General features: G+C 41.7%; 1 protein-coding gene across 7 annotated transcripts in view; it reads right to left on the bottom strand.

Annotated features, from left to right (window-relative positions):
• The window catches only part of LOC132868715 (zinc finger protein 1), an 83,631-nt gene that overhangs the window by 40,661 nt on the left and 16,986 nt on the right, over positions 1 to 25,984 (bottom strand). The window contains exons 2-9 of one of the 7 annotated variants that reach the window (XM_060901827.1): positions 15,696 to 15,865; positions 9,832 to 10,713; positions 7,157 to 7,286; positions 6,968 to 7,051; positions 6,797 to 6,894; positions 6,627 to 6,705; positions 2,110 to 2,189; positions 1,547 to 1,763 (exon numbers count right to left, since the gene is read on the bottom strand). In XM_060901827.1, the coding sequence (XP_060757810.1) occupies positions 1,758 to 1,763; positions 2,110 to 2,189; positions 6,627 to 6,705; positions 6,797 to 6,894; positions 6,968 to 7,051; positions 7,157 to 7,286; positions 9,832 to 10,713; positions 15,696 to 15,865 (1,529 nt within the window). In that variant the 3' untranslated portion in view covers positions 1,547 to 1,757. The other 6 variants (XM_060901829.1, XM_060901824.1, XM_060901825.1 and 3 more) reach the window with 6 other exon arrangements.

Genomic DNA, 25,984 nt, shown 5'->3' with positions numbered 1-25,984 from the left:
ATCGTACATGAGCTGATAGCCCACAAGGTGCGTAGCGCTGAGATGGTTATAAGCCTTGTACGACAAGATTGAGTGGAATAACTTTTATTCTATCCACATTCACTGGATTTTGAGAATTGGAGCATTTTTATTTTTTGCAAATTCGATAAATAAAAGCTTTATACAAAACATTCGACAAAATCATTTCCGCTTAGAATGTAAACAAACCTGCAAAATGACGGTAGCAATTTGTGAAAAATGCTATAATAATAATTCTTGAAAATTAAAAAGATATCTGTTCTTACCATCAAATACTTTTATTCCATATTTTGTTGCTTTTTTGGGGGGTTTTGTTTTCGAGTAGAATTTTTATTTTGTCCTTGTTTGGTTAAGCAACATGCTCTGCCATTTTGTTTTTCTCTACTCACGGTATACGAGCTGATATCCTAGTAGTAGAGTAGGCAAACAGAGCACGTGATTGCTCATATCCAGTGAATATGGATAGAATAAAAGTTTTCATATTACTATTATATATAGTATATAGACTATCACAGATGTATAAAAATTAAATATTCAATCATGAGCTGAAGTTATCATTGATGCCAGCGCTGTTGACCTCAGCAGTGATTTCTTTCCATACTGCATTTTCATGACATCCTATTATGCTACTTTTCAGGCTGCCAAATAGAAATAATTAGTACTTGATGTTAGAGCTTCTATTTCAAGGGTGGACAAGTTTCTGTTCTTGGCTGTATTATGCCTCCAAGCGTGGTAAAATCTTGAGGCCTGGACTTTAACTCAAAGGTCCACGATATTTAAATAACAATGGTTTAAAGCCACCACATTTACCAGTGCCTGATCATTCTTACGCTGTGAATGGAGAGATATGAACACTTCATGTATCACACATAGCCCTTTTTTTTGGCAAGTAAACAGCAACACACGTCATTTGTATATCACAAGACTGTTGGCACTGTTATTCCGCTTGTACAAATTGCAAATGCCCTGATTTTCTCACACATGGGATGAGCACCAAAACAGCAGGTGGCACCACAGGCCTTCCATTCAGCTCATCTCAGCAGGAAATATACTTCTGCTGACACAGTGTGCATGACGCAAATTTCTTCATCAGCACAGGAGGCCTGGTGTGCAGGCAGCGTTCCAGTTCCCCCCAGGTATTCAGTGTGGTTGAGATCAGGGCTCTGTGCAGGCTACTCCTGTGCTTTCAAACCTCAGGTTGTGTGATGCCTGGATGAGATAATGACATTTTCATGACATTCTTGAGATTGTGGCAGTTCTCTTGCTTGAACGCCCTTGAACATTTAGGCTGGTATTAGGGTATTTTGTAAATCGACCTCCTGTATTACAGATTTCCCCACTCAGAACCTCTTCCTGCCAGCCTCTAACACCAACCCAGGCCTGCAATATTTCCTAAAAAGCTTAATAGGTTCAATTTCCCAAAATTTAAATCACTGTGACCCTCACCAGGGTTACTGAAGATGAGTAAAAGAACATGTAAATGTATTGTGAAACACCACATGAGCACATATTAAGAAACATGACCTTTATTTCGTTGTCTCTGACCACCCATTACTGCTTGCATGAAAATTAAAACAACCCACTTCCATGACCTTTTTTGTAAATTCAAAATGGGCCGATTTTGCAACTTAATTTCTAACTTGGTTCTCTTCTTATTTGGTTTGAACTCTTCCAATACTCAGACACATCATCTTCCATGCCAAAAAATCTGTTGCTCCACTCCAGGTCTTCTTGCATTTTCAATTCTTAGAAATGAGTAGCATTTGTTTACACACACACACACACACACACACACACACACACACACACACACACACACACACAATAAAAGTCTGCTACTAGAAGACTCACACACTTAAATTCCCAGTACAGTTTTATTTTGAACTTGCACGTATTTATGCACAGTAATAACCATTTGGATGACAAAACAGTAACTGTACTTACTTTAAGTGTTTTTTTTCTCCACAAATTATTATATTCAGCAAGATATAAAATCCAATAAAACAAAAATGTACCTAAAGGGTAATATGAAATATTACAATTTGTATATAAAAAAAAAAGAACTAAAATTCATAATAAAACATCATTCACCGTTTCTCTCTCTTCTTTGCAGTCAGTCATTTCCTCATTGTGAAACTTCGTTATGTCTCCTGTATTTGAAACAAAGGCAGCTTAAAAAAAAAAAAAAATTCTTATTAAAAAAAAAAAACTGAAGGCCTGATAATACACCACTGAGCTGATCGATATAGAAGATCGTATTCTAAAGCAATGGTTCTCAATTTTTTCTCATCTGTGGACCTCCACATAATATGTGCAGTATATATTAATATACAATAATAATGGATAATACTAATAATCTATACAGTTGTGTTCAGAAGTTTACATCCACAGACATGAATTGCAAGGCAATATTGGGCTTTCAATTATTTATTTGAACTGTTCTTTTTCAATGGCAGAATGATTGTACAACATATCTTTTATTAAAACAAACAAACAAACTGCAGATTCCAAGAACATCAGTTTAAACAATTGCGCATGAGTACAAGTTACTGGGAGGTGTAGCCACTTTGCTGGAAGACGACCCAAACTGTCCCCCTCAGCTGAGAGGAAACTGGTTCGGATGGTCAGGAACAACCCAGGAACCATCAAGGCACAATCCTGCCATGAAGTGGAAGCTGCTGGAACATTGTCCACAGTCAAGCAAGTTTTATTTCACCGTGGACATCACCATGGACAGGCTACAGTCAAAGAAAAAAAAAAAAACCCTGCTCCATAATGGACACGTCAAGCTCAACTAAAGTTTGCAGTTGACCACATGGACAAGGAAAGAAAGCCTTCTGGTGAAATGTTTTATGGTCAGATAAGACAAAGGTTGAGTTGTTTGGCCACAATGACCAGAGGTACAGAGGAACACTGTACCAACTGTTGAGCAGTGTGGTGGTAGCATCATGCTCTAGGGATGTATTGCTTCCAGTGCAACTGGTTCATTGCACCAAGTGGATAGAATCATGAAGAACCTCAGAAAAATCAGCTAGACAGTTGAAACTTGGACACAATTGGGTTTTCCAACAATACAACAAATGGAAAACATTAAGCTTAAAACAAGACCTTATTTGGACTGTGCTTAAAAGCCGGGTCTGTGCCAGGAAAAGCACAAATTTAATTGAACTCCACCAAATCTGTAAAGAACAGTGGTCAAATATCCAAATAGAATTCTACCAGAAGCTTGCTGATGGCTACCAAAAGCATTGTCAATGTGAAACTTGCTTAGGAAAACTTACTAATAGATCCAAATATTAGGTGTGCTGTATGTAAGTTTTTGACCCTATATGTCATATTTTTACCCTGCGTTGATTTCAGAAAACACTAAATAATTTAAAAATTGTGCACTAAATCCTTGTTTGTTTTTTTTTCCAATTAAAGATGTTGTACAATCATTCTACCACAGGAAAGGAACAGGTCAAAGAAATCATTGAAAGCCCAATCCTGCCATGTCCATGATCACATTCATGTCCGTGTATGTAAACATCGAACTGCAAATGTAAAATGTACACATTTCCATAATCCGAGATCTGTCAGATTCAATACGTTTTCAGTTAAATATTAGATCTGATACACTGTATGCTATTCACAGTGACACTTTCATACTGTAAACTGACATTATTTCACATTACATGCGGACACATTTTATTTTATCCAACAATCTTATTTTTATTGCTAACATTACACTTTGAATTATCATTTGGTTATTTAACCCATCAGTGTTGGACACAAGACATTCCTTGTGCTAATAATGAGACAAGGCAGTCCAGAATGAGCAGGCTAAGCTACAGTTAGGTCCATAAATATTTGGACAGAGGCAACATTTTTCTAATTTTGGTTCTGTACATTACCACAATGAATTGTGAACAAAGCAATTCAGATGCAGTTGAAGTTCAGACTTTCAGCTTTAATTCAGTGGGTTGAACAAAATGATTGCATAAAAATGTGAGGAACTAAAGCATTTTTTAAAACACAATCCCTTCATTTCAGGGGCTCAAAAGTAATTGGACAAATTAAATAACTGTAAATAAAATGTTCATTTCTAATACTTGGTTGAAAACCCTTTGTTGGCAATGACTGCCTGAAGTCTTGAACTCATGGGCATCACCAGACGCTGTGGTTCCTCCTTTTTAATGCTCTGCCAGGCCTTTACTGCAGCGGTTTTCAGTTGCTGTCTGTTTGTGGGCCTTTCTGTCTGAAGTTTAGTCTTTAACAAGTGAAACGCATGCTCAATTGGGTTGAGATCAGGTGACTGACTTGGCCATTCAAGAATATTCCACTTCTTTGCTTTAATAAACTCCTGGGTTGCTTTGGCTTTATGTTTTGGGTCATTGTCCATCTGTATTATGAAACGCCGACCAATCAGTTTGGCTGGATTTGAGCACACAGTATGGCCCAATCCCAATTTTAATTTCTACCCCTACCCCTTCCCCTCCCCCTTCCCCTTGAAACTGAGCTACAAGGGATAGGGCTTGAAATTCAACCCTTACGTATTGGGATAGCCCTTCAACGATCGCATACGTCATCGCGTACCTCCGTCAGCGTTTACGTTAGCAAAACGCGACCAAATGCGTCATTGGCTGCGACCAGCCGCTACAGTCAGAGCCAGAGGCAGAACCAGAAATCTCTGCTGGCAGGGTGTGATTTGTTAACTAACACCACTGAATGGGATATCTTTGGCGCTTCGTGCACCACATCCGACAGAATGAGGTGTCAGAACACTCATGTAAACAATAAAAGCGAGAATAACAGAACAAAACGTACGCAGTCAAGCAACCGAAAACAATACTCACTCCCAAAGCTTTTTAGCAGCAGCTTGGATTTCAGAAATCGCTGCTCATTCTCAGCTCGAAAGCGAATCAAGTGGCGTGTTTCCTCTGGATAACAACTTAAAACACGTAAATAATGGAGAAAATACATTTATGACAATCTTTCGCCGCGGGAACCGCCATCTTTCTGAAATCCGCATGAAATCTCGCTGAAATCCGCATGGCATTGTGGGAAATCACTCAAACCCCTTCGTTCGGAGTCAGCTCCAGGAAAATCTCCGTTTGGAGGGGTACAGAAGCCCTACCCCTTCCCCTACCCCTCCGCGTTAACTGGGATTGGGATACCCCTACCCCTTCACGTGAACGCGCAAAATGGAGGGGAAGGGCCAAGGGGTTGGTCCAAGGGGTGAAATGGGATTCGGCCTATGTCTCTGAATACCTCAGAATTCATCCGGCTGCTTCTGTCCTGTGTCACATCATCAATAAACACTAGTGACCCAGTGCCACTGGCAGCCATGCATGCCCAAGCCATCACACTGCCTCCGCTGTGTTTTACAGATGATGTGGTATGCTTTGAATTATGAGCTGTACCACGCCTTCGCCATACTTTTTTCTTTCCATCATTCTGGTAGAGGTTGATCTTGGTTTCATCTGTCCAAAGAATATTCTTCTAGAACTGTGCTGGCTTTTTTAGATGTTTTTTAGCAAAGTCCAATCTAGCCTTTTTATTCTTGAGGCTTATGAGTGTCTTGCACCGTGCAGTGAACCCTCTGTATTTACTTTCATGCAGTCTTCTCTTTATGGTAGATTTGGATATTGATGCGCCTACCTCCTGGAGAGTGTTGTTCACTTGGTTGGCTGTTGTGAAGGGGTTTCTCTTCACCATGGAAATTATTCTGCGATCATCCACCACTGTTGTCTTCTGTGAGTGTCCAGGTCTTTTTGCATTGATGAGTTCACCAGTGCTTTCTTTCTTTCTCAGGAATGTACCAAACTGTAGATTTTGCCACTCCTAATATTGTAGCAATTTCTCGGATGGGTTTTTTCTGTTTTCGCAGCTTAAGGATGGCTTGTTTCACCTGCATGGAGAGCTCCTTTGACCACATGTTTTCTTCACAGCAAAATCTTCCAAATGCAAGCACCACACCTCAAATTAACTCCAGGCCTTTTATCTGCTTAATTGAGAATGACATAACGAAGGAATTGCGCACACCTGCCCATGAAATAGCCTTTGAGTCAATTGTCCAATTACTTTTGGTCCCTTTAAAAACAGGGTGGCACATGTTAAGGAGCTGAAACTCCTAAACCCTTCATCCAATTTTAATGTGGATACCCTCAAATGAAAGCTGAAAGTCTGGACTTTATGTCCATGTCCATTATATAACTATAACTTGAATATGTTTCAGTAAACAGGTAAAAAAAAACAAAATTTGTGTCAGTGTCCAAATACATATGGACCTAACTGTATGTTAATGAGAGAGATGTGAATATGCATGACTAAACATATAGGTTTAAAAAAAAAAAAAAAATAATAATAATAAAAGCATGCAGCTTTTCTGAAATTTAATGGGCCTAAAATGTCTTTAAAATATATTTTAAAATATTTAACAAAACACATTTAAAATTTTTTTTTTTTAAGAAAAACAATTCCATGAACCCCCAGTAATTATGCCACAGACCTCTGGTTAAGAAACACTGTTCTAAAAATACCCATTTCCTAACTATAAAATATGAGATTGTAGTGTTTCATGTTTAATAAATCTTATTCGTGACAAAACACTAGTGCTATTTCTTTACCTGTTTGCTGAGTCCAACTCTTTTCCCCGGAATCGTTGGAAGGCTCAGATGTACCACCTGCAGTGCTCTCAGCCAACTGCTGCATACAAAATAAATAAAATGGTACATTTTCCCAGCTACTTTCTCATCATATGACAATAACATACAAACGAAGTAGCTTCTAGGGCAACCTGTTGAGGGTGCTCACTCTCTTCTGGCTTCTCTCCACTGGAAAATCGTTTTTTGCGTCTTCTTGATTGATCCTTGTTACCAATTAAATGTCTCTCTTCTGAAGAATAAACAAGCACTGTAAAACACTAAAATATTGCCTGAACATATCAGGAACGGTACCTTGGACTCACCATGATGGGTCATTCTGTGGTTTCGGTAGCGATATTTTTGAATGAACCCCGTATTACACTCACTACACCAGTAAGGCCTTTCACCTACAAAAGCAAAAGAAAACTGGAGCTAAGCAACCATGAATTAAACAAACAATTTCCTGTCTTCAGGCATGGAAATATTTCATTGCTGTTAATATACTTACTGACCTGTATGAGTGTATTCGTGTCTGCGTAGGTGGTATGGGCTGCAGAAGATGGCACTGCAGTGCTGACAGATGTGCAGTTGTGTGTTCTGTGCAAAACTCTCCTCGTCTGAAGCGTTGTCAATCCCCCTTAACTTTGTATGGAAACAGACACAAACTATAACAATGTTTGCATATGAGGACTTTATTAAAAGCTGCTTTAAATGTTGTTTAAAACCTAATTTGCAGTGGTGATGTACAACATGTGTAAACACTTGTAATAAATAACACACAAGAAAAAGTGTCCATTCTAGAGAAAAAAAAAATTATTACATCTTTCATATATTGTAATTCTCACCACTGGCATAGTACCTTAGTTTACTCAGCTTATTACTCTGTTATTCATCCTATATTGTGCTACTCAGTACTAAATATTATTCTGTAATTACAGTGAAAAAAAAAAAAGTTATGTTGTGTGAGAATAGAAAACTCTGGATATTTCAGGGTTAAAAGCAAGCCCTATCTCGTAAGTGACCCCAAAGTACACAGGTCATGAAAACCAGATTTTCAAAATAAGCACCAGATTAAACCTGGTTAATAGCTTAACCTTTAAATCTAAGACCATCCAAATTTGACAGTGTAATAGTTATTAAAGGTCTTACATTTCTGCCAATTTGAGATATTAGTGCAACAGCCTGCACAAATACATTCATGGCAAAAAGAAAGTACACCCTCCTATGTTTTTATTTATCAGGATCTAACAATTGGGTGGTCCTCACCAACTTCTACAGACAGACAAATAACACCGGGTGACCCCCAAAAAACAACCCACAATACATTCAGAAACCAGGTAGGACTTGTGTGGTCATATTCTTTTTGGAGAGAAGGTTTTTTTTTTCTTTGCCAGGCTTTTATGAAAGTCATACTTGTTCAGTCTTTTTCCGACTGTGCTGTAACGAACACAAATATTTCATGTGCTTACAGAAGCCTGTAGGTCACATGATGTAGCTCTAGGATTTTTCTTTATATCTCTGAGCATTAAAAACTCTGAACTTTGCTTGAATTTGCTGGGACACTCACTCCTGGGAGGACTGGCAACTGTCTTGAAGGACCTCCATTTGTAAACAATTCTTCTCACTGTAGAATGATGAATTTCAAATAATTAGGAGATGGCCTTATAACCCTTCGAAGCACTTTATTATTGGCATAATGTAGACACGTGGAGCACGGTGGCGTAGCGGTTAGCACTGTCGCCTCACAGCAAGAAGGTCAGGGTTCGAGCCCAGCAGCCGGCGAGGGCCTTTCTGTGCGGAGTCTGCATGTTCTCCCCATGTCCGCATGCATTTCCTCCGGGTGCTCCGGTTTCCCCCACAGTCCAAAGACATGCAGGTTAGGTTAACTGGTGGCTCTAAATTGACCGTAGGTGTGAATGTGAGTGTGAATGGTTGTTTGTCTCTGTGTCAGCCCTGCGATGACCTGGCGACTTGTCCAGGGTGTACCCCGCCTCTCGCCCGTAGTCAGCTGGGATAGGCTCCAGCTTGCCTGCGACCCTGTAGAACAGGATAAGCAGCTACAGATAATGGATGGATGATGTAGACACACCTGAGTGCTCCAGAACACCAAACTGCCAGAAGTTCTGCTTGTATAAAGGCAGTCAAACTTTCTGATAATTAATTAATCTTGTGAATTTCCTTAGTCACACCCGAGTACTAATTAGTCCCTTAAAGTGTATATTCTGGACCAATTTCCTTTTTTTTTTTTTTTTAAATATGAAAGTATGTCCCTTTACACACTCATCCAGAAGGGTAATTTTGCACAAGGCCATCTGTCTACAGCAGAAAAAAATAAAATAAAGTGCGTCTGGAAAAATCCCAAGGGAGTCTGGAGCCAGATGCGTGACGTTACCTGCGGAAGCACCAGCAGCTGCGCGAGCTTGGACGGTTTCAGTGCACAGCCTGTGTACACCAAGCGCTCCCGTTTCTCTCTCATTGTCCGGTCTTTTGGGAAACGATGAGTACTAATCCCATCAAGATTGGTGTTGCTATACCCTCCTACGATACATCTGTTAACCATTTTAATAATTACGCGATAACGTTGAAGAAATTTGCAGAAAACCACCAGGTCGTTTTCTCATAAACAAACCAGAGCTGATGTAGGATTCAGAGGGAGGCGTCCCGCACGCGACGTCACGAAAATCAACATTTGCCAGGAAATCCAAATGCACAGTTTTTCAGAGGCGGACAAATTCGCCTCAAATGGCTTGATTTCAACTGAATTTTTCTGGTATTGCGCAAGGTCAAAAAATTGCAGAGAATGCAGAATGTTACAGATATTTGACCAAAGTTTAATATAAAGTAGGAGAATTACACTGATCTTGCTCCTGAATTTACCCGCGAGATGCACTTTAATGATCGTGGAAGTAGGATGGATGTACTTGTTTTATCCCACCGGGTTTCTGAATTTTTTTTTTTTTTGGGGGGGGGGGGGGGGGCATATTGAACTTATTCTGTGATTGTTGTTAACTGTTTGTTTACAGATGTTGGTAAGGACCACAAAATTGTTACTTAGGCCTTGATAAACAAAATAATTGAACTGAAAGAGGATTTATTTTCTTTGTATCACGACTGTAGTTTGCATTAAATGCCTGAAGGTGAAACCCCTGATCTTATTGAAGAATAAAGATATTACTTGATATCTTACTTGAGTTTCAACACAAGAGCTCCTCCTCCTATTCTCTACCATGTGTCCATTCTGGCTGCTCTGCTCAGTGTCAGTTTTCTTGTCCTCAATCTTGCTCGTTTCAGTGTGATTGTCGGCTGGAGAGCTGCAGGCTGGATTTGTGTGCATATGGTCGTTTCTGACCAAGGTGGTGTCTGGAGTGAGATCACTTTCTGATTCAAGATCAGCAAGTAGTTGTTCACCAACTAACCCCAAGTCTTCACTTGGAGATTCTGTGTCAGCATAAAGCTGTGCTGCACTGTGTTGAGTGTCTGAAACAGGGGTGCTAACAGATTCAGGATCAGGAGTTTCCTGTTTGGCACTACATGATATAGCGGAGTTAGGTGAACTGAACTGAACAGCTGTTTGTGTTTTTTCACTTACAGAAGTATCTGGTGGAAAGGTGATGGTACTGGACATGGGACTAGCAGTACAAGCTTCAGCTCTACATGGATATTTAAGCTTGCATCTCTTTACATGATTAGCAATGCTCTTACGCTTATATAATCCAAGACAATGAATGCACTGTATGTAATCCTTATTAATTCCAGCTGTGGCATATTGTTCAGACGGCACTAAGGATCGACGCATACCCACATCTTTGTGCAAGAGGTTTCCTTTGCTCTGCAGAAGATCCAGCAACTGTTTCCTTTCCTTTGACTTCTTGTCATAACTAAGGGCCTTTGCCACCTCTGGTTCTTTAGCATGTGCTGATAAGAGATGCTGTGCCATTCGGAGGGAAGGTTTCTTACAATATAAGCAGAAGTGTTTTTTCTTCAGCTTTAATTTAGCTTTTCCTTTGCGGTTTTTCAAACTTTCGCAGACATCAGATATTGGTGAGCCTGCCTCCAGATCAGGAATTGGCTGTAGGGGAAAGTTATACTCGTTAGCAAGTATAAGTTTCGAGTTTAAACTGAGAAAAGATGACGACGTTCAACAAGCAAGTTAGTGTTAATTGGTAATATATACACACACATGCAAAGGATGAAGTGGCTCTATAAATCACCCTGAATAAGAGCATCTGCCAGAAATGTAACTGGAGAACAATATCTGCTTCCAAGACATGTGGTTAGGTTAACATAAGGCAGCCATGGCCTGAAGGTTGGGCTGAAGTGCTCTTGAGCAAGGCAGCTAACCCCCAAGGCCGCTAACCCCCAAGGCCATCCATAAAAAAAAAACCCGTTTCCTGTCCACCGCGTGAGCAAAAAAATTTTCAGTCGGGAGGGAGGGATTTTTTTTATTATTATTATATATGGATGGATAAGAAATCGCAATGCTGTGTTTGCTTTTTCTTTCAGTAGTTTTTTATTACAAAAGCAGACATTTAATAAAATGACAGTTTAATCAACTGAAACTTGCACAAAAACTTTAAGTTAGCATTTTAAATGCTGACTGCAACATTTGCAAAACTTTTATGAAGGTACTTAAAAGGATAGTTCGGGATTTTTGACATGAATCTGTATGGCATCCCCATCAATAGTGTCGTGCAAACACACTGACTTACCCCGACAGCATCCTGTGAGTCCAGTTCTTGTCCAGTTTTGGTCCAGACGAAAGTAGTCCGGCAAGTTTGTTGGGGTCACGAAAGTAAAACGTTTTTCATCTCAAAACAGTATGTGCTCAAAAGAGTGATATATTTGCATCACAAAACCGTTGCCAAATAAAAAGTCAGACCTCGAAATCGCTTGGCACTATTTTGTCTCCCTCGGTATCACTGCGCGCTGCCGCCAGGTGACAGCCACGGCTGTTTCATTCATTGTTTACTAGTGATGGGAATTTCGGCTCTTTTGGCTCTTCTTACTATAAGGAGCCGGCTCTTTCGGCTCCCAAACGGCTCCTGAGATTTTTTGATTTAAAGGAATACGCCACCCCCAGATGAAATTGAGTCAGTCCCTGCAGTCCCTAGAGTTGGATGAGTGAGCCAAAGCGTTTTGTAGCCGACCCAGCCATTGTCCTGATCTAGAAACGCCCCGGTTAGCTTTAGCTTAGCGTAGTCGCTGTAATCCGGCGTGTCCAGCTAGCATTGTCATTGCAAAAGTGAATTAAATAACTCAAGATTTTTTATAATTATTTCTCATGACTTGTACATTCACATCGAGTACACATATCAATGCAAATTAACACGAAGGGATTTACTAGACCAATTTATATCTGGAACTATTTTCAGCCACAGCACAGGCAAAGCACCGCTGCAGGCGCAAAGACACCGCGCAGCGCCTGAAAACGGGTGCGCAGCGCCTGAAAACCCATTTTCAGGCGCTGCGCGGTGTCTTTGCGCCTTCCTTTTCCTACCTATTCCTTTAATTGCTGCAATTAACTAGTTAATTCTGATTCTATTTCTCCTCTCAGTTATAATCTGTCCTGCTTTTGAAAAGATCCTCTCTGGGGGGGACAGATGCTGCCACTATACACATCCTCCGTGCCATCACGTGTGTAAGCCGTGGATAGAGTGCAGCCTTGGTCTCCCACCAGCTTAGTGGGTCTGCGTTTCGCTGTCACCTGGCGGCAGCGCGCAGTGATAAGAAGGGAGAGAAAATAGTGCCAAGTATTGGTGGGACATGGCGATTCATTTCTGCCAGTTCGTTCATGTCGGTCAGTTCAGCAAAGAAATTCGTTCGTTCAGTTCGTTCACTTTGATGACGTCACACCAAAGCGGCACAACAATGGCTGTCGTCCGAAGTTTAGTTCATCTTGAGTGAACGAGAGGCGGCAGAGGTGCCATCCACAATAGATTTTCATACATTACAATGTGCTTGAGAAAAAGATGGAAGAAAAACATTATCCTAGCATTATCTGAAAAAGACTACATAAACAAAGCTCTGAAAGTTAATTAAATGTAGATGAGAATAAAGCTGTTTTTATATTTATTATATTTATTTTAGTAGAGCCATGGTCTGCCGGCTATGCAGTTGTTCTCTCAAACCCATTAAGCAAAAAAAAAAAATTGCTTATTTAACAGCAACACTCATTTCAGAGAATAAACAACTTTACAAGTCATCGTATTCAGCGAACAGCAGGCAGGCTGGCTGTTGGCTGTTCGTTCGTTCGCGAACTGCTGAGCTCGTTCGCTGTGAACTGAAATGTATTGCTGAGTGAGAGCTCTAAATTGTAAACTAAAGACCTGGCATGTGTCAACGCTCTGATAATAGGGCTCAGATAGCCCTTAAAGAAGTAAAGTGGCGCTGCTCTGCACAGATCAAAATGCAAGTTGGACGCCCTTCTGCTACTGAACAGATCCTGCTGATTCGCCAACGACCGAGATTCAGCGACCGCCCTGCTGCCAGCGAGCAGAGACTGCTGATTCGCGAACGACCGAGAACGAGAGGCAGCGCGAACTAGTTCTAGTCGTTCACTTCGAAGACTCGTTCAAAAAGAACGGTTCGTTCGTGAACGACACACCACTAGTGCCAAGCGATTTCGAGGTCTGACTTTTTATTTGGCAACGGTTTTGTGATGCAAATATATCACTCTTTTGAGCACATACTGTTTTGAGACGAAAAACGTTTTACTTTCGTGACCCCAACAAACTTGCCGGACTACTTTCGTCTGGACCAAAACTGGACAAGAACTGGACTCTCAGGATGCTGTCAGGGGTAAGTCAGTGTGTTTGCACGACACTATTGATGGGGATGCCATACAGATTCACGTCAAAAATCCCGAACTATCCCTTTAAAATGTCCGACACACGGACTTTCTGTAGTTCTAAATCGACCGTTAGGCCTAGTTCGGATGAAATTACACTATTAAAATGATCATTGAATGATTTGTTTTTCTGAATCTTTACTATTTTGTTGTTCGCTAGAATACCATTTTGCGATTTCACACTTAAGCAAATGTTTGAAAACTCCGGATCTCCTTCCTTCATGGTGGCTGCCATTTTTTTGTGCCGCACGGCGCATGCGCAGAGCTGATTCGACAGGGCTTTCCACAAGCGCCGGCTGCCGGCCATACAGCCGACTACACAATTAAGTCCAGCCGGCTACTTTAATGACTATTATTTTTGTAGCCCACAGGCTCTAAATATTAATTTTCGATTTTAATAAAATTAAATGTTTATCTAACGGACTGATAATAATGTCAAACTGAACCGCACTCATTTAAGTTGTGATTCGCGCTGTTTGTACCGATAATAACCACAAATTCCCCGCCGACTTCGTTGATCAAGGGAGAGTAACTCATCCGCGGCCCCGACATGCGGTGTGTGCGCGCGCACTCGGTGGAGGCAGTAGTGTGTCGGTAGCCTGGGCCCACCCATCCTAAGCGTGACGCAACACGAGGGCCTGTTGCGAGCTTAGTCTGGCCAGGCAAGCTATCTACATCTCTTCCAAGCTCCCGAAAAATCGGGAACCAATCAACTTTGAGCATCTCCAACGGCCCTGGGTAGAGGCGTGTTCAAGGCACTGACGTAGTAGAACTGCGACCGGAAGCCATAGATTGTTTACAGAATCTATGCCGGAAGCGCTTCATTCACGCTTCCGCATCTATTACGCATAGATGCTGTATTGAAAGCATTCAACGGGAAGTTCTCATTGAAAGCAGAGCAAAGAGCAGCCCTGGAGGTATTTATTGAAAGGAAGGACGTTTTCGCCTTGCTCCCGACCGGCTTCGGTAAGAGTTTAATCTACCAGTTAGCCCCGTCGCGTCGCATACGTCAGAGGAAAGAGTGATGTGATTGGTTTAAGCTTCGTCACAGCCTTTTCTGGCTTCGACCAGTAGCAAACTGAGGCATTTCAGGGAGGCGGGTCAACCACGGGCTCTGGGAAACGGTTGGGCTTAATATCTTGGCCAGACCAATAGCTCGTAGAGCTTTGAAGTCGCGTTAGCCAGGCTAGTGTGTCGGGGCTGTCTGAGGCGACATCGGAGGGAACAGAAGCAGAGATGACGCTTATTTTGTCTCCGGTAAACCAGTCTTCTCTCGTTCAATTACGTGCTGGCATCAAAAGACACCGTTGGTTGTAAATGAAACCAAACTGAGTGGTTGGAGTGTATTTTCATACACAAATGGAGAAATGTTCGCCGAGTGTTTAATTGTGTAGCCCCACTGCAGACCGTTGTCGTTGTTAATTCATAGCATGCTCAGCTGCGTGAATGTGTCATGCACCGAAAATAAGAGATTTACAAGCCAGGAACGCCTCATGATGCAATACGCAAGAAAAGAAAGAAGATTTACTGCCATTTTACTTTGTATTTGAGTAAAGTGAATAAATAAATGGTCTGTGGAAAATACATTTAATCCTGGGAACTGCATGCACAGGAGTTTATTTTGTGTTTACTCCCCCCTGGCTGGCTACTTATTTGTCATGGCTGGCTAGTATGAACCTTAGTGGAAAGCCCTGGGAATGCAGAAATGTCAAGTTCGATTTTAGATTTACGAACCCGAAAAAAATGTAAAAAAACCGGCGTTGAAAAAAAAAAAATTCAACCGCACAAACGGCACTCACCAGGCCGGTGGACCGGAAACAGAACATTTTTTAATAATGGCCCAACTGCTCCCTGGGTGCTGTAGTATAGCTGCCCACTGCTCTGGGTATGTGCGTATACTCATTGCTCACTTGTGCGTGTTCACTGCTTCAGATGGGTTAAATGCAGAGGACGAATTTCACTGTGCTCAAGTCTGTGCTTGAGTGTACGTGTGATAAAGGCTTCTTGTCTTGTCTTCTAATTTGCTACCTTATTAACAATTATTAAAACATTCTGGTGTTATACTCTAATACAGCTGGGTGCATCGAGCAATAGGTTCAGCCACAAGTGGAGGCAGAGGAAATACAATCTCCAAATGCATTCCACGGCATTTAGGTTTCAGATGTACTGCGTAAATAAGTTATAAATAACCTTGGACTACATACACACTTATCTGTATGCTCAGAGTCGAGATGTGCAGGGTATGGTGGGTCAGGCTGCTCTATTTTGATGCTTGTGCTTTCTTCCTTTAGCTCTGGGTTTTGATACCAGCTCTCAATGGTCTCGTATTCGTACTGCAGGTTTGACAGATCATCTGGTCTTCCAGGGGACAGACCTGTGAGGGATTGAAAAGCCCACATCAGGGGAACTCTAGTGCAGACCTGAAGCACCAGAGTCTAGCACAGTTTGGCGATTTCCCTGCTGAAACAAAGTCGTCATCAACTCCAGGTCATGTTCAACCACTGTTCTGGTCACTTTCTAGTTGTCCTAGCTCCCAACAGACCAGATCCAGCTCTTCAGCTTATTATAAAGCTTTCAGTAAGGTGATTCATGAACGAGTATTGGAAAACCAGAGCGCAGAACCCTAAATTTAACCCATCTATTAAACTAGGTCTTAAGTTGGATCAGGTTAGTTAGAACAAGGAAATAATCAAACTGTGCTGGACCCCATACATACAAGACACGCGCATTTTATATTATATATACAGGGCTCGACATCAAGTATCACTTGTCCCGGACAAGCAGACAACTGTTAATGTCCGACAAGTTCATCGTCTCAGTTACTTGTCCGATCGGACAAGTGCCAAAATACGCCGATATTCGGGTTACGTATCAAATTTATCAGTTTATTCACGATTTCCGAAGCATCTCACTCGACATATTGTTTTGATGAATCACCAGATGTTTCTATTCGGACAGAGCGATGTGCGCATGCGCAATATTCCACTTGCGAAACCGGCCAAAACCGCTCCGTGTATTTGAGCTGAAAAGTAAACGGTCGTTTATGATTGGTTTTAATCGTGTCATACACGTGGATTTGTTGACATTTCTGTTGGCGGGATCATTATTCAACTGTATATTTACATTGATTGTGTGGTAATTTCCAAATCTGTGAATTGTTGTTGACGGTGTTCATTATATAGCCGAGCGTGTGCTGGTGGGGAACGTGCACCTGCATGCGTGTGGATTGACAGGGAGCGAGGTAGGAGTGGGGAAAGTTATCTATGAAATACCAAGCTGTCAAATGGCTGCTAATTAGGTTACCGGCTGTATTAATTAACTAATTAGTAATGGGAGTTTAGGGATTTGAAACATAGGGCTCTATAATTTAGATATAATTATGGATTATTTGAAATTATCTTTTTTTGACCATTAAATACCATACAGGAGCCACACTGAATAATTAGACAACAATTAATCAGTGGAAGATATATATTCAAAATTAATAATTTAAAAATGAAAATATATACAATTTTAATTTTCTGGTTTTCAATTTCTCATAAATAAATTAATGATCGATGGAGTCCAATTAATGGAGCAGAACTCAAGGGTTGATAGATGAAGATGAATAGAAACTTTATTTGTATCCATTCATCTGTGAGTCAATAGAGGTGTGGAGGTTTTCATAAGATATATTATCTTGTCATTTGATAACTAGATTTCAGTGTATAATAAAAAGTGATTTGCAGTATTAATCAATCAATTTTGTTAGCAGTTGTTTTTATTTGTAGCATTGTTGTTATTTGTTTCTCTTGTCCAAACTAGTGATATCTCATCAAGTCGTAAATTTTATGATAATGTTAATTTTTGTGATATTTGTTACTGAACTGCAGAGTACTGATCTGTGTATGTATAACGGTTAGTGTTTCTGGATCTCATAGTATAGTTATTTTGTTCTTAAAATTTTAAGTTCATAATTTCTACTCTATTGGAATATATTGCTTCTGAACTTCAGCAGGGCGGCTGAAATAATTAGGAGATGGCCTTATAACCCTTCGAAGCTTGATGAGCACTTTATTATTGGCATGATGTAGACACGTGGAGCACGGTGGAGTAGTGGTTAGCGCTGTCGCCTCACAGCAAGAAGGTCCGGGTTCGAGCCCCGGGGCCGGCGAGGGCCTTTCTGTGCGGAGTTTGCATGTTCTCCCCGTGTCTGCATGGGTTTCCTCCGGGTGCTCCGGTTTCCCCCACAGTCCAAAGACATGCAGGTTAGGTTTAGCCTGGCAAGCCAGACTAAATGTGAATATTTAGTCTGGTCTCGGTCGTAGACATTTCCGAAGGGTGTGGGTAGGAACAACTCGTTGTCTTTCAAACTGTCTCTGTGCGTATAGGCCAACGCTCTGAGCCCATGTTTACATTAGACCGTATCAGCGGATCATCAGATTAACGTTTTTAAAACGATTAGTGTGCACACAGCAACACCAATACACGATTCGCGTGCACACAGCAACACCAATACACGGATACGCTCGGCTCCGCAGGCATCCTGCGCTCCAAATCACTCCGCCCTGAACAGCGAGTGCCCTCTGGAGGGTGCGCACTCCGGCCTTGCGCAGCTCACAGAGCACGCGAGTGAAGTGAACAAGCTGTGATTCGGGACTGAGCCGCTGTGTGTGTGATCCCAGTGCATATCACTTACCACTTGCAAGTGGAAGGATGGCAAGCCTAAAGACAATCATAACTACACAATGGGCAGTATTTGCATCAGTATTTGCAGTATTTTCATACTTTTATACTCTTTAATGAAAGGTGATACAAGGCGGAAGTCCGCGCCGTTTTTCAGCAGTCGCGTCACATGACCAACGCCAGCGAATCAGGAAGGTGGATGTCACAGTGACGTTGTCCAATGAGACGCCAGCTAGAGCTCAGCACAGCGTATCTGCGTATTCTGAATGTTTACACAGCACCGGAGCTGACACAATCTGGATTGAATACGTGGGCCCTGGCGGATTCCCGTTTCCCCGCTTTTTCAGGGGGGTTAATGTAAACGGACAGTGCATCCGCGAAGAAAACGAGACAGATACGGTCTAATGTAAACGCAGCCTGACCAATCAGCGCAACAGTGACTGTGACGTAGTCAGAGCGACAGAAAGCAGTGGGGGAGGGTAAACAAACAGCATGTGGAGAGGGACACCATTGGAGCGTCGAGTGTTTTGGTGAAGATTCAGCGATCATAGAATGAGCGGAGAGCCTCTTCCTGCTCATGTTTCAACGAAAACTCCAAGTCTAATTCTTCTAAAACTGATTCCAAAGCGGAGTCAAACGCGCGCTGTTCAATAGTGCTTTCTCCAGCGTCGCGCAGCCTTGTGGTCACTCCTGCAAAAGCCCGCCCAAAGAATCCAAACAAAAACCTTGCGTTGTGATTGGCGGGCACGATTTGATGCCCGGGGTGTGTTGTTGATATGGTCCGAGGCTAGACCCACTCGTAGGCAAAAATATTTTTGGCCGCTATGCGGGTGGGTCTAGTTTACTAGGCTGTTAGGTTAACTGGCAACTCTAAATTGACCGTAGGTGTGAATGGTTGTCTGTGTCTATGTGTCAGCCCTGTGATGACCTGGCGACTTGTCCAGGGTGTACCCCGCCTTTCGCCCGTAGTCAGCTGGGATAGGCTCCAGTTTGCCTGCGACCCTGTAGAACAGGATAAAGCGGCTACAGATAATGAGATGAGATGAGCTTCAGCATAATAACTGGTGAATTATGGTATCAATCGGTCTGTTTTACTATATTTTTGAACTTTTGCCTCAGTCTATCAAGTATTGATTACTTTTGATTCATAGATATTATGCACATGTTGTGAATTCTGAAACAAATGCAATAAAGACTGTTGGGTTACAAATAGTTTGTGGGGTTTTTTTTTTTCAAATATTTCTTCGGACAAGTCAACTTCACATTCGGACAAGTAAATTTCCTTTCAACTTGCCCGACAGGACAAGTGGTTTCAAAAGTTAATGTAGAGCCCTGATATATGATAAGGGTCAGTCCATGAAATGGGGTTACCAAAATGTGACATAGAGGGAGTCACTTAAAACAATTTACAACTGAAAACAACTTTTATTTCCATGAAGCATTGGCCATATAAGAAAATATAACATAGTTGTTAAGATAACTCCTGCTCTACAATGTATGATAAAATCCATAAATATTTACCCGGTTGCTAATGTAACAAGTAGGGATGTCCCGATCCGATCACGTGATCGGAAATCGGGCCCGATCACATGGTTTCAGACTCGATCGGAATCGGGCACTGCCTTCCGATCAGGGATCGGATATATATCTATATAATATATTCTCATTTTTAACACATCAATAGCTATGCGTTGGCACAGAGTGAGACCAGACCTCTTGTCTCAACACAGCAACATCAACACGTGCGGCATGACATCACTTTGTAGCGGAGACGCTATTGGTTATTGGCTGCCTGTTGCCGGCAAATTTGAACATGGAAGCAGTTCGAAGCGGAAAGCAAAGCACGAGATCATTTTTTTTTCGTTGGATGACAAAAGAAACGGACTCAAACCTGAAAGGGTAGAAATGCTTATTTTCAACAAGAAAAACGTTCATTTCCTTAATTGAAATTACTGTACACCACTGTGAGATGCGTTCTTAAAAGCAAATTACCGGCACTGTGGTACTTTATTTTTTTTATTTGTTTACATTCCTGCCAGGTATTTTAAGGTTATTTTTTTAATTTGTTATTTATTGTTCAAACTGCCTCACGTAAGTGCACGGTTTGCTAACGGAGTTGTTGGATGTTAAAATAAGGTATTAAATAAAAAATGAGGAACATCCTGGATCCGTTTCTTTCCTCGTCTTTATTTTTTATGGATTATAAGAAGTATCGGATCGGGACTCGGTATCGGCAGATACTCAAAATCAAATGATTGGTATCGGATCGGAGGGCAAAAAACCTGATCGGGACATCCCTAGTAACAAGGACACGAACAAGCTTTTAAAAATAAAAGGAAAAATATTGATAAAATCAATTTTTTGCTTTTATTTGCTTACTTTAAACATTAACACTGAATAAGAATTCATTAGAAATATTAGTTCAGCATCATAAACACTGAAAATATGAAATACCAGTATTTCACAAACTTCATAAAATCTCTAAGATTTGAACAATTACAACAGTCATTAGGCGGCACGGTGGTGTAGTGGTTAGCGCTGTCGCCTCACAGCAAGAAGGTCCTGGGTTCGAGCCCCGGGGCCGGCGAGGGCCTTTCTGTGCGGAGTTTGCATGTTCTCCCCGTGTCCGCGTGGGTTTCCTCCGGGTGCTCCGGTTTCCCCCACAGTCCAAAGACATGCAGGTTAGGTTAACTGGTGGCTCTAAATTGACCGTAGGTGTGAATGTGAGTGTGAATGGTTGTCTGTGTCTATGTGTCAGCCCTGTGATGACCTGGCGACTTGTCCAGGGTGTACCCCGCCTTTCGCCCGTAGTCAGCTGGGATAGGCTCCAGCTTGCCTGCGACCCTGTAGAAGGATAAAGCGGCTAGAGATAATGAGATGAGATGAGACAACAGTCATTAACAGGAAACAGTTTCATCCTATATGGGGTAAATGATATTATTGAATTCATTACTTTACTTAGTCACACTTATATCTGCGCTTCTCTCGAGCACGTGTTGTGGTGTGTGAGATCCCGCGAGAAGTTATCTTGCGTCAGTTCAGCTGACCTAGATTGAGTAAATAGGTCTCGCAGGTTGTGAACGAACCAGGAAGTGAGTGGACGCCAAGTTAGGATGTGAGAAAAAACATCGATAATTTCTTTTATTGCCGTTTGTTTAAATTTCTTTCTACCTACATCGTTTTATAGTATATTCTTCTTTATATTAAAAACATCAATCATGATTTCAACTCGTTTTATCATTTTTTATAAGCCTGGTTTCTAACGTAACACGGTAGGACACCACAATGTTACGTTCACAACTTATTTTTAGTTTATGAATTCGAAGCCAAATAGTTTATAGAACCTTCTTAACTTTATTATGTGAGTGTAAAACTAAATTGCAAGTACCATGAAACTAATTTTATTGAAATTCTCAGAAAGTAATGAAGGTTTATTTAAGCTCAAAGTCAGCAAATATTCCATGTCACAAAAAACGTGTCATCCGTGTCCAGTCACAGGGGAAGAAAATGTTTCACATTTCTTTATTTCAAAAGAAAACTTTATTTTTTTATTTATTTTATTTCTTCAAACAATATTTATGGATAATCTGCTAAATATTTCTTTAAATCATGGAAATTAAAGATGAAATGATTATGTAAACCCGGACCAATGAAAAGTAACATCATTTCATGGACTGACCCATAAACCAAACAAGTCAATAATCAGCTAACAGTAATAAACACGACTTCAAAAGCAGGTTTAGCATTAGTCCAAATTGAAATTTCTCTATATACACACGCACAACTGAACAGTTACTGTTCTATAACTATAGATAACTGATGATATACAGCTAGGATACTCCACCCACAAAGCATAAAAACATCATTTTGAAAAATTAAGCAGATTTCAGAATAAACATCCCCTTGTTGTTGATGGGACAAAACCAAATGAGTGCTTGCTGCTGTTCCTAACCCTCAGCCATCCAGAAATTCCTTCTAGCAACCAAATATACCATGCACGGAGAGGCTCCGGTTGAAATTATGGATTCTCTGAGGTGACTGGCATAGTACTATTTTCTGAGGGGTGCAGCCATGAAGAAAATACTACTATGCCAGTCACCGAAGAGAATCTATAATTTCAACCGGAGCCTCTCAGTGCATGGTATATCTGATTTATACACCTCATCAAAAAAGTGCAACCTAAAAAAAAAAAGTGTTGAATCTGGAATCTTGGTACAAACTCACCAGAGGCAGCCATGTTTGTCGTTTATGGCCCTTTTCCACTACCCTTTTTCAGCTCACTTCAGCCCGACACGGCTCGCATTTCGACTACCAAAAACCAGCACGACTCAGCTCGCTTCAGCCCTGCTTAGCCCCTAAAACTAGCACCGTTTTGGAGTGGGGCTGAAGCGAGCCAAAGCGAGCCGAGTGAGGCTGGGGGCGTGAGCAGACACTCCCCTGTGCACTGATTGGTGAGGAGGAGTGTCCTCACATGCCCACACACGCCCCGCGAGCACGCTGGGATCTGTAAACACCGTAAACCCGGAAGGAGAAGAATTACGAATTACGAGAATTTCTGAAGCCTTATGCGCCTCGCCTCATCTACACGCTCTTGCCAGTATCTGTCCGCGTTGTCGGTGACAACAAGCCACAGCACCAAGACCAGCAACACTAACGACTCCATGTCCTCCATGTTTATTGTTTACTATCCGGGTCGTGAGACTACCGCTTAAAAGCTCACTGATGTCACTGTTTGCGCTGCTTAACGACATCACCTGACGTCCACCCACTTTCGCTAACTCCACCCAATGTGTCCACCCACTTCCAGCCAGCACGGTTCAGCGCGGTTGTAGTCGAAATGCAACTCCAACAGCCCCGCTCAGCCCGACTCAGCACGGCACGGCTCAGCCGCGTTTGTAGTGGAAAAGCGGCATTACATCGGCGCGACTTTCGACCTGCATGTGTGCAATGTACCATGCTATCGCCTGCCTTGCTAGGCATGATCACGATACATAGATCTACACACTGAGAAACGCTCGCGGAGCCACAACTGTGACTCGAGTCAGCCGTATAGCTTGAAACTGTGACGTCAGTTCGTGGTATATCCAGGATGTACCATGACTGATTCACACCATATCCATTTTGTTTAATGTTATGAGATACATTGCTTAATCAATGGTGGAACTATTTTATGTCACATGAGCCATCCTTGGCCAATCCCTGCACGGGCGTTTTCTGATGAGGGATATAAAACGCACTATAAGGGGTTTTGGCTACCGGCTGGTGAGGACGTGCTGGGATACAATACCAGTCACACAAATACTATCTGGCTATTAGGGTTATAACAACCAGATGGTCCAGATCAATGCATCAATTTAAAAGGCAACAACTGAAATGAATTCAGGCAAAAATTATAAATTGATCCTCAATTAAAACCGATGAAAAAAGGACAGGATGGGCAAAAACTCATTGATATTTTCAAACTGACAGGCTGTACAAAGGCTAAAAAGGTTACCTTCCTGTAATTCTGATACTGAAAATACTCTTTCTCTACATCATCATTCACAAATGAGCAGTAGACATCTGAACAAAGTTCACCACATAGTGACCGGAGGCTAAAATCAGTGGTATTGGCAAATACTGAATCTTTACCTTAAGAATAGAAATGATATAATATGAAATCCTGAGGTTTACATCCCTAGTGGCTAAGCTCCAGGCCATGCCTACAAATGGTATGCTCATAAAATGCTTTTGAGCCTATTCACTTAACCTACAGTGGTGCTTGAAAGTTTGCGAACCCTTTAAAATTTTCAACGTTTCTGCATAAATATGACCTAAAACACCATCGGATTTTCACACAAGTCCTAAAAGTAGATAAAGAGAACCCAGTTAAACAAATGAGACAAAAATATTATACTTGGTCATTTATTTATTGAGGAAAATGATCCAATATTACATATCTGTGAGTGGCAAAAGTATGTGAACCTTTGCTTTCAGTATCTGGTGTGACCCCCTTGTGCAGCAATAACTGCAACTAAACGTTTCCGGTAACTGTTGATCAGTCCTGCACACCGGCTTGGAGGAATTTTAGCCCGTTCCTCCGTACAGAACAGCTTCAACTCTGGGATGTTGGTGGGTTTCCTCACATGAACTGCTCGCTTCAGGTCCTTCCACAACATTTCAGTTGGATTAAGGTCAGGACTTTGACTTGGCCATTCCAAAACATTAACTTTATTCTTCTTTAACCATTCTTTGGTAGAACGACTTGTGTGCTTAGGGTCGTTGTATTGCTGTATGACCCACCTTCTCTTGAGATTCAGTTCATGGACAGATGTCCTGACATTTTCCTTTAGAATTCGCTGGTATAATTCAGAATTCATTGTCCCACCAATGATGGCAAACCGTCCTGGTCCAGATGCAGCAAAACAGGCCCAAACAATGATACTACCACCACCATGTTTCACAGATGGGAAAAGGTTCTTATGCTGGAACGCAGTGTTTTCCTTTCTCCAAACATAACGCTTCTCATTTAAACCAAAAAAAAGTTATATTTTGGTCTCCTCCGTCCACAAAACATTTTTCCAATAGCCTTCTGGCTTGTCCACGTAATCTTTAGCAAACTGCAGACGAACAGCAATGTTCTTTTTGGAGAGCAGTGGCTTTCTCCTTACAACCCTGCGATGCACACCATTGTTGTTCAGTGTTCTCCTGATGGTGGACTCATGAACATTAGCCAATGTGAGAGAGGCCTTCAGTTGCTTAGAAGTTACCCTGGGGTCCTTTGTGACCTCGCCGACTATTACACGCCTTGCTCTTGGAGTGATCTTTGTTGGTCGACCACTCCTGGGGAGGGTAACAATGGTCTTGAATTTCCTCCATTTGTACACAATCTGTCTGACTGTGGATTGGTGGAGTCCAAACTCTTTAGAGATGGTTTTGTAACCTTTTCCAGCCTGATGAGCATCAACAACGCTTTTTCTGAGGTCCTCAGAAATCTCCTTTGTTCGTGCCATGATACACTTCCACAAACATGTGTTGTGAAGATCAGACTTTGATAGATCCCTGCTCTTTAAATAAAACAGGGTGCCCACTCACACCTGATTGTCATCCCATTGATTGAAAACACCTGACTCTAATTTCACCTTCAAATTAACTGCTAATCCTAGAGGTTCACATACTTTTGCCACTCACAGATATGTAATATTGGATTATTTTCCTCAATAAATAAACGACCAAGTACAATATTTTTGTCTCATTTGTTTAACTGGGTTCTCTTGTGGGTGGCATGGTGGTGTAAGTGACGGTCGCCTCACAGCAAGAAGGTCCTGGGTTTGAGCCCAGCAGCTGGCGGAGGCCTCTCTGTGTGGAGTTTGCATGTTCTCCCCGTGTCTGCGTGGGTTTCCTCTAGGTGCTCCAGTTGCCCCCACAGTCCAAAGACATGCGGTTAGGTTAATATGGGACGGCCTTGGGCTGAGGTGCCCAACTCCCAACTGCTCCCCGGGCGCTGTTAGCATGGCTGCCCACTGCTTCAGATGGGTTAAATGCAGAGAGGAACTTCACAAGTGTGTGATGAATAAAGTTGTGCTTTCCTTTCTTTCTTTCTTTCTTTATCCACTTTTAGGACTTGTCTGAAAACCTGATGTTTTAGGTCATATTTATGCAGAAATATAGAAAATTCTGAAGGGTTCACAAACTTTCAAGCACCACTGTAGATGACAAGTCATCATTTTAAATCACATTAACATTTCTACCATGTTTTAGGAGAATGTGACTATAGGACAGACTTTTCCAACCAAGGCTCACTTTCCAGCTTTTGGAGAAGCAGCCTGAACAGGACAGCAAAGCACAC

This window comes from Neoarius graeffei, chromosome 20 (assembly GCF_027579695.1).
Source record: "Neoarius graeffei isolate fNeoGra1 chromosome 20, fNeoGra1.pri, whole genome shotgun sequence".
NCBI lineage: Eukaryota > Metazoa > Chordata > Actinopteri > Siluriformes > Ariidae > Neoarius > Neoarius graeffei.
Note: the sequence above shows the minus strand (reverse complement) of the source record. Positions and strands in the feature narration are given on the sequence as shown.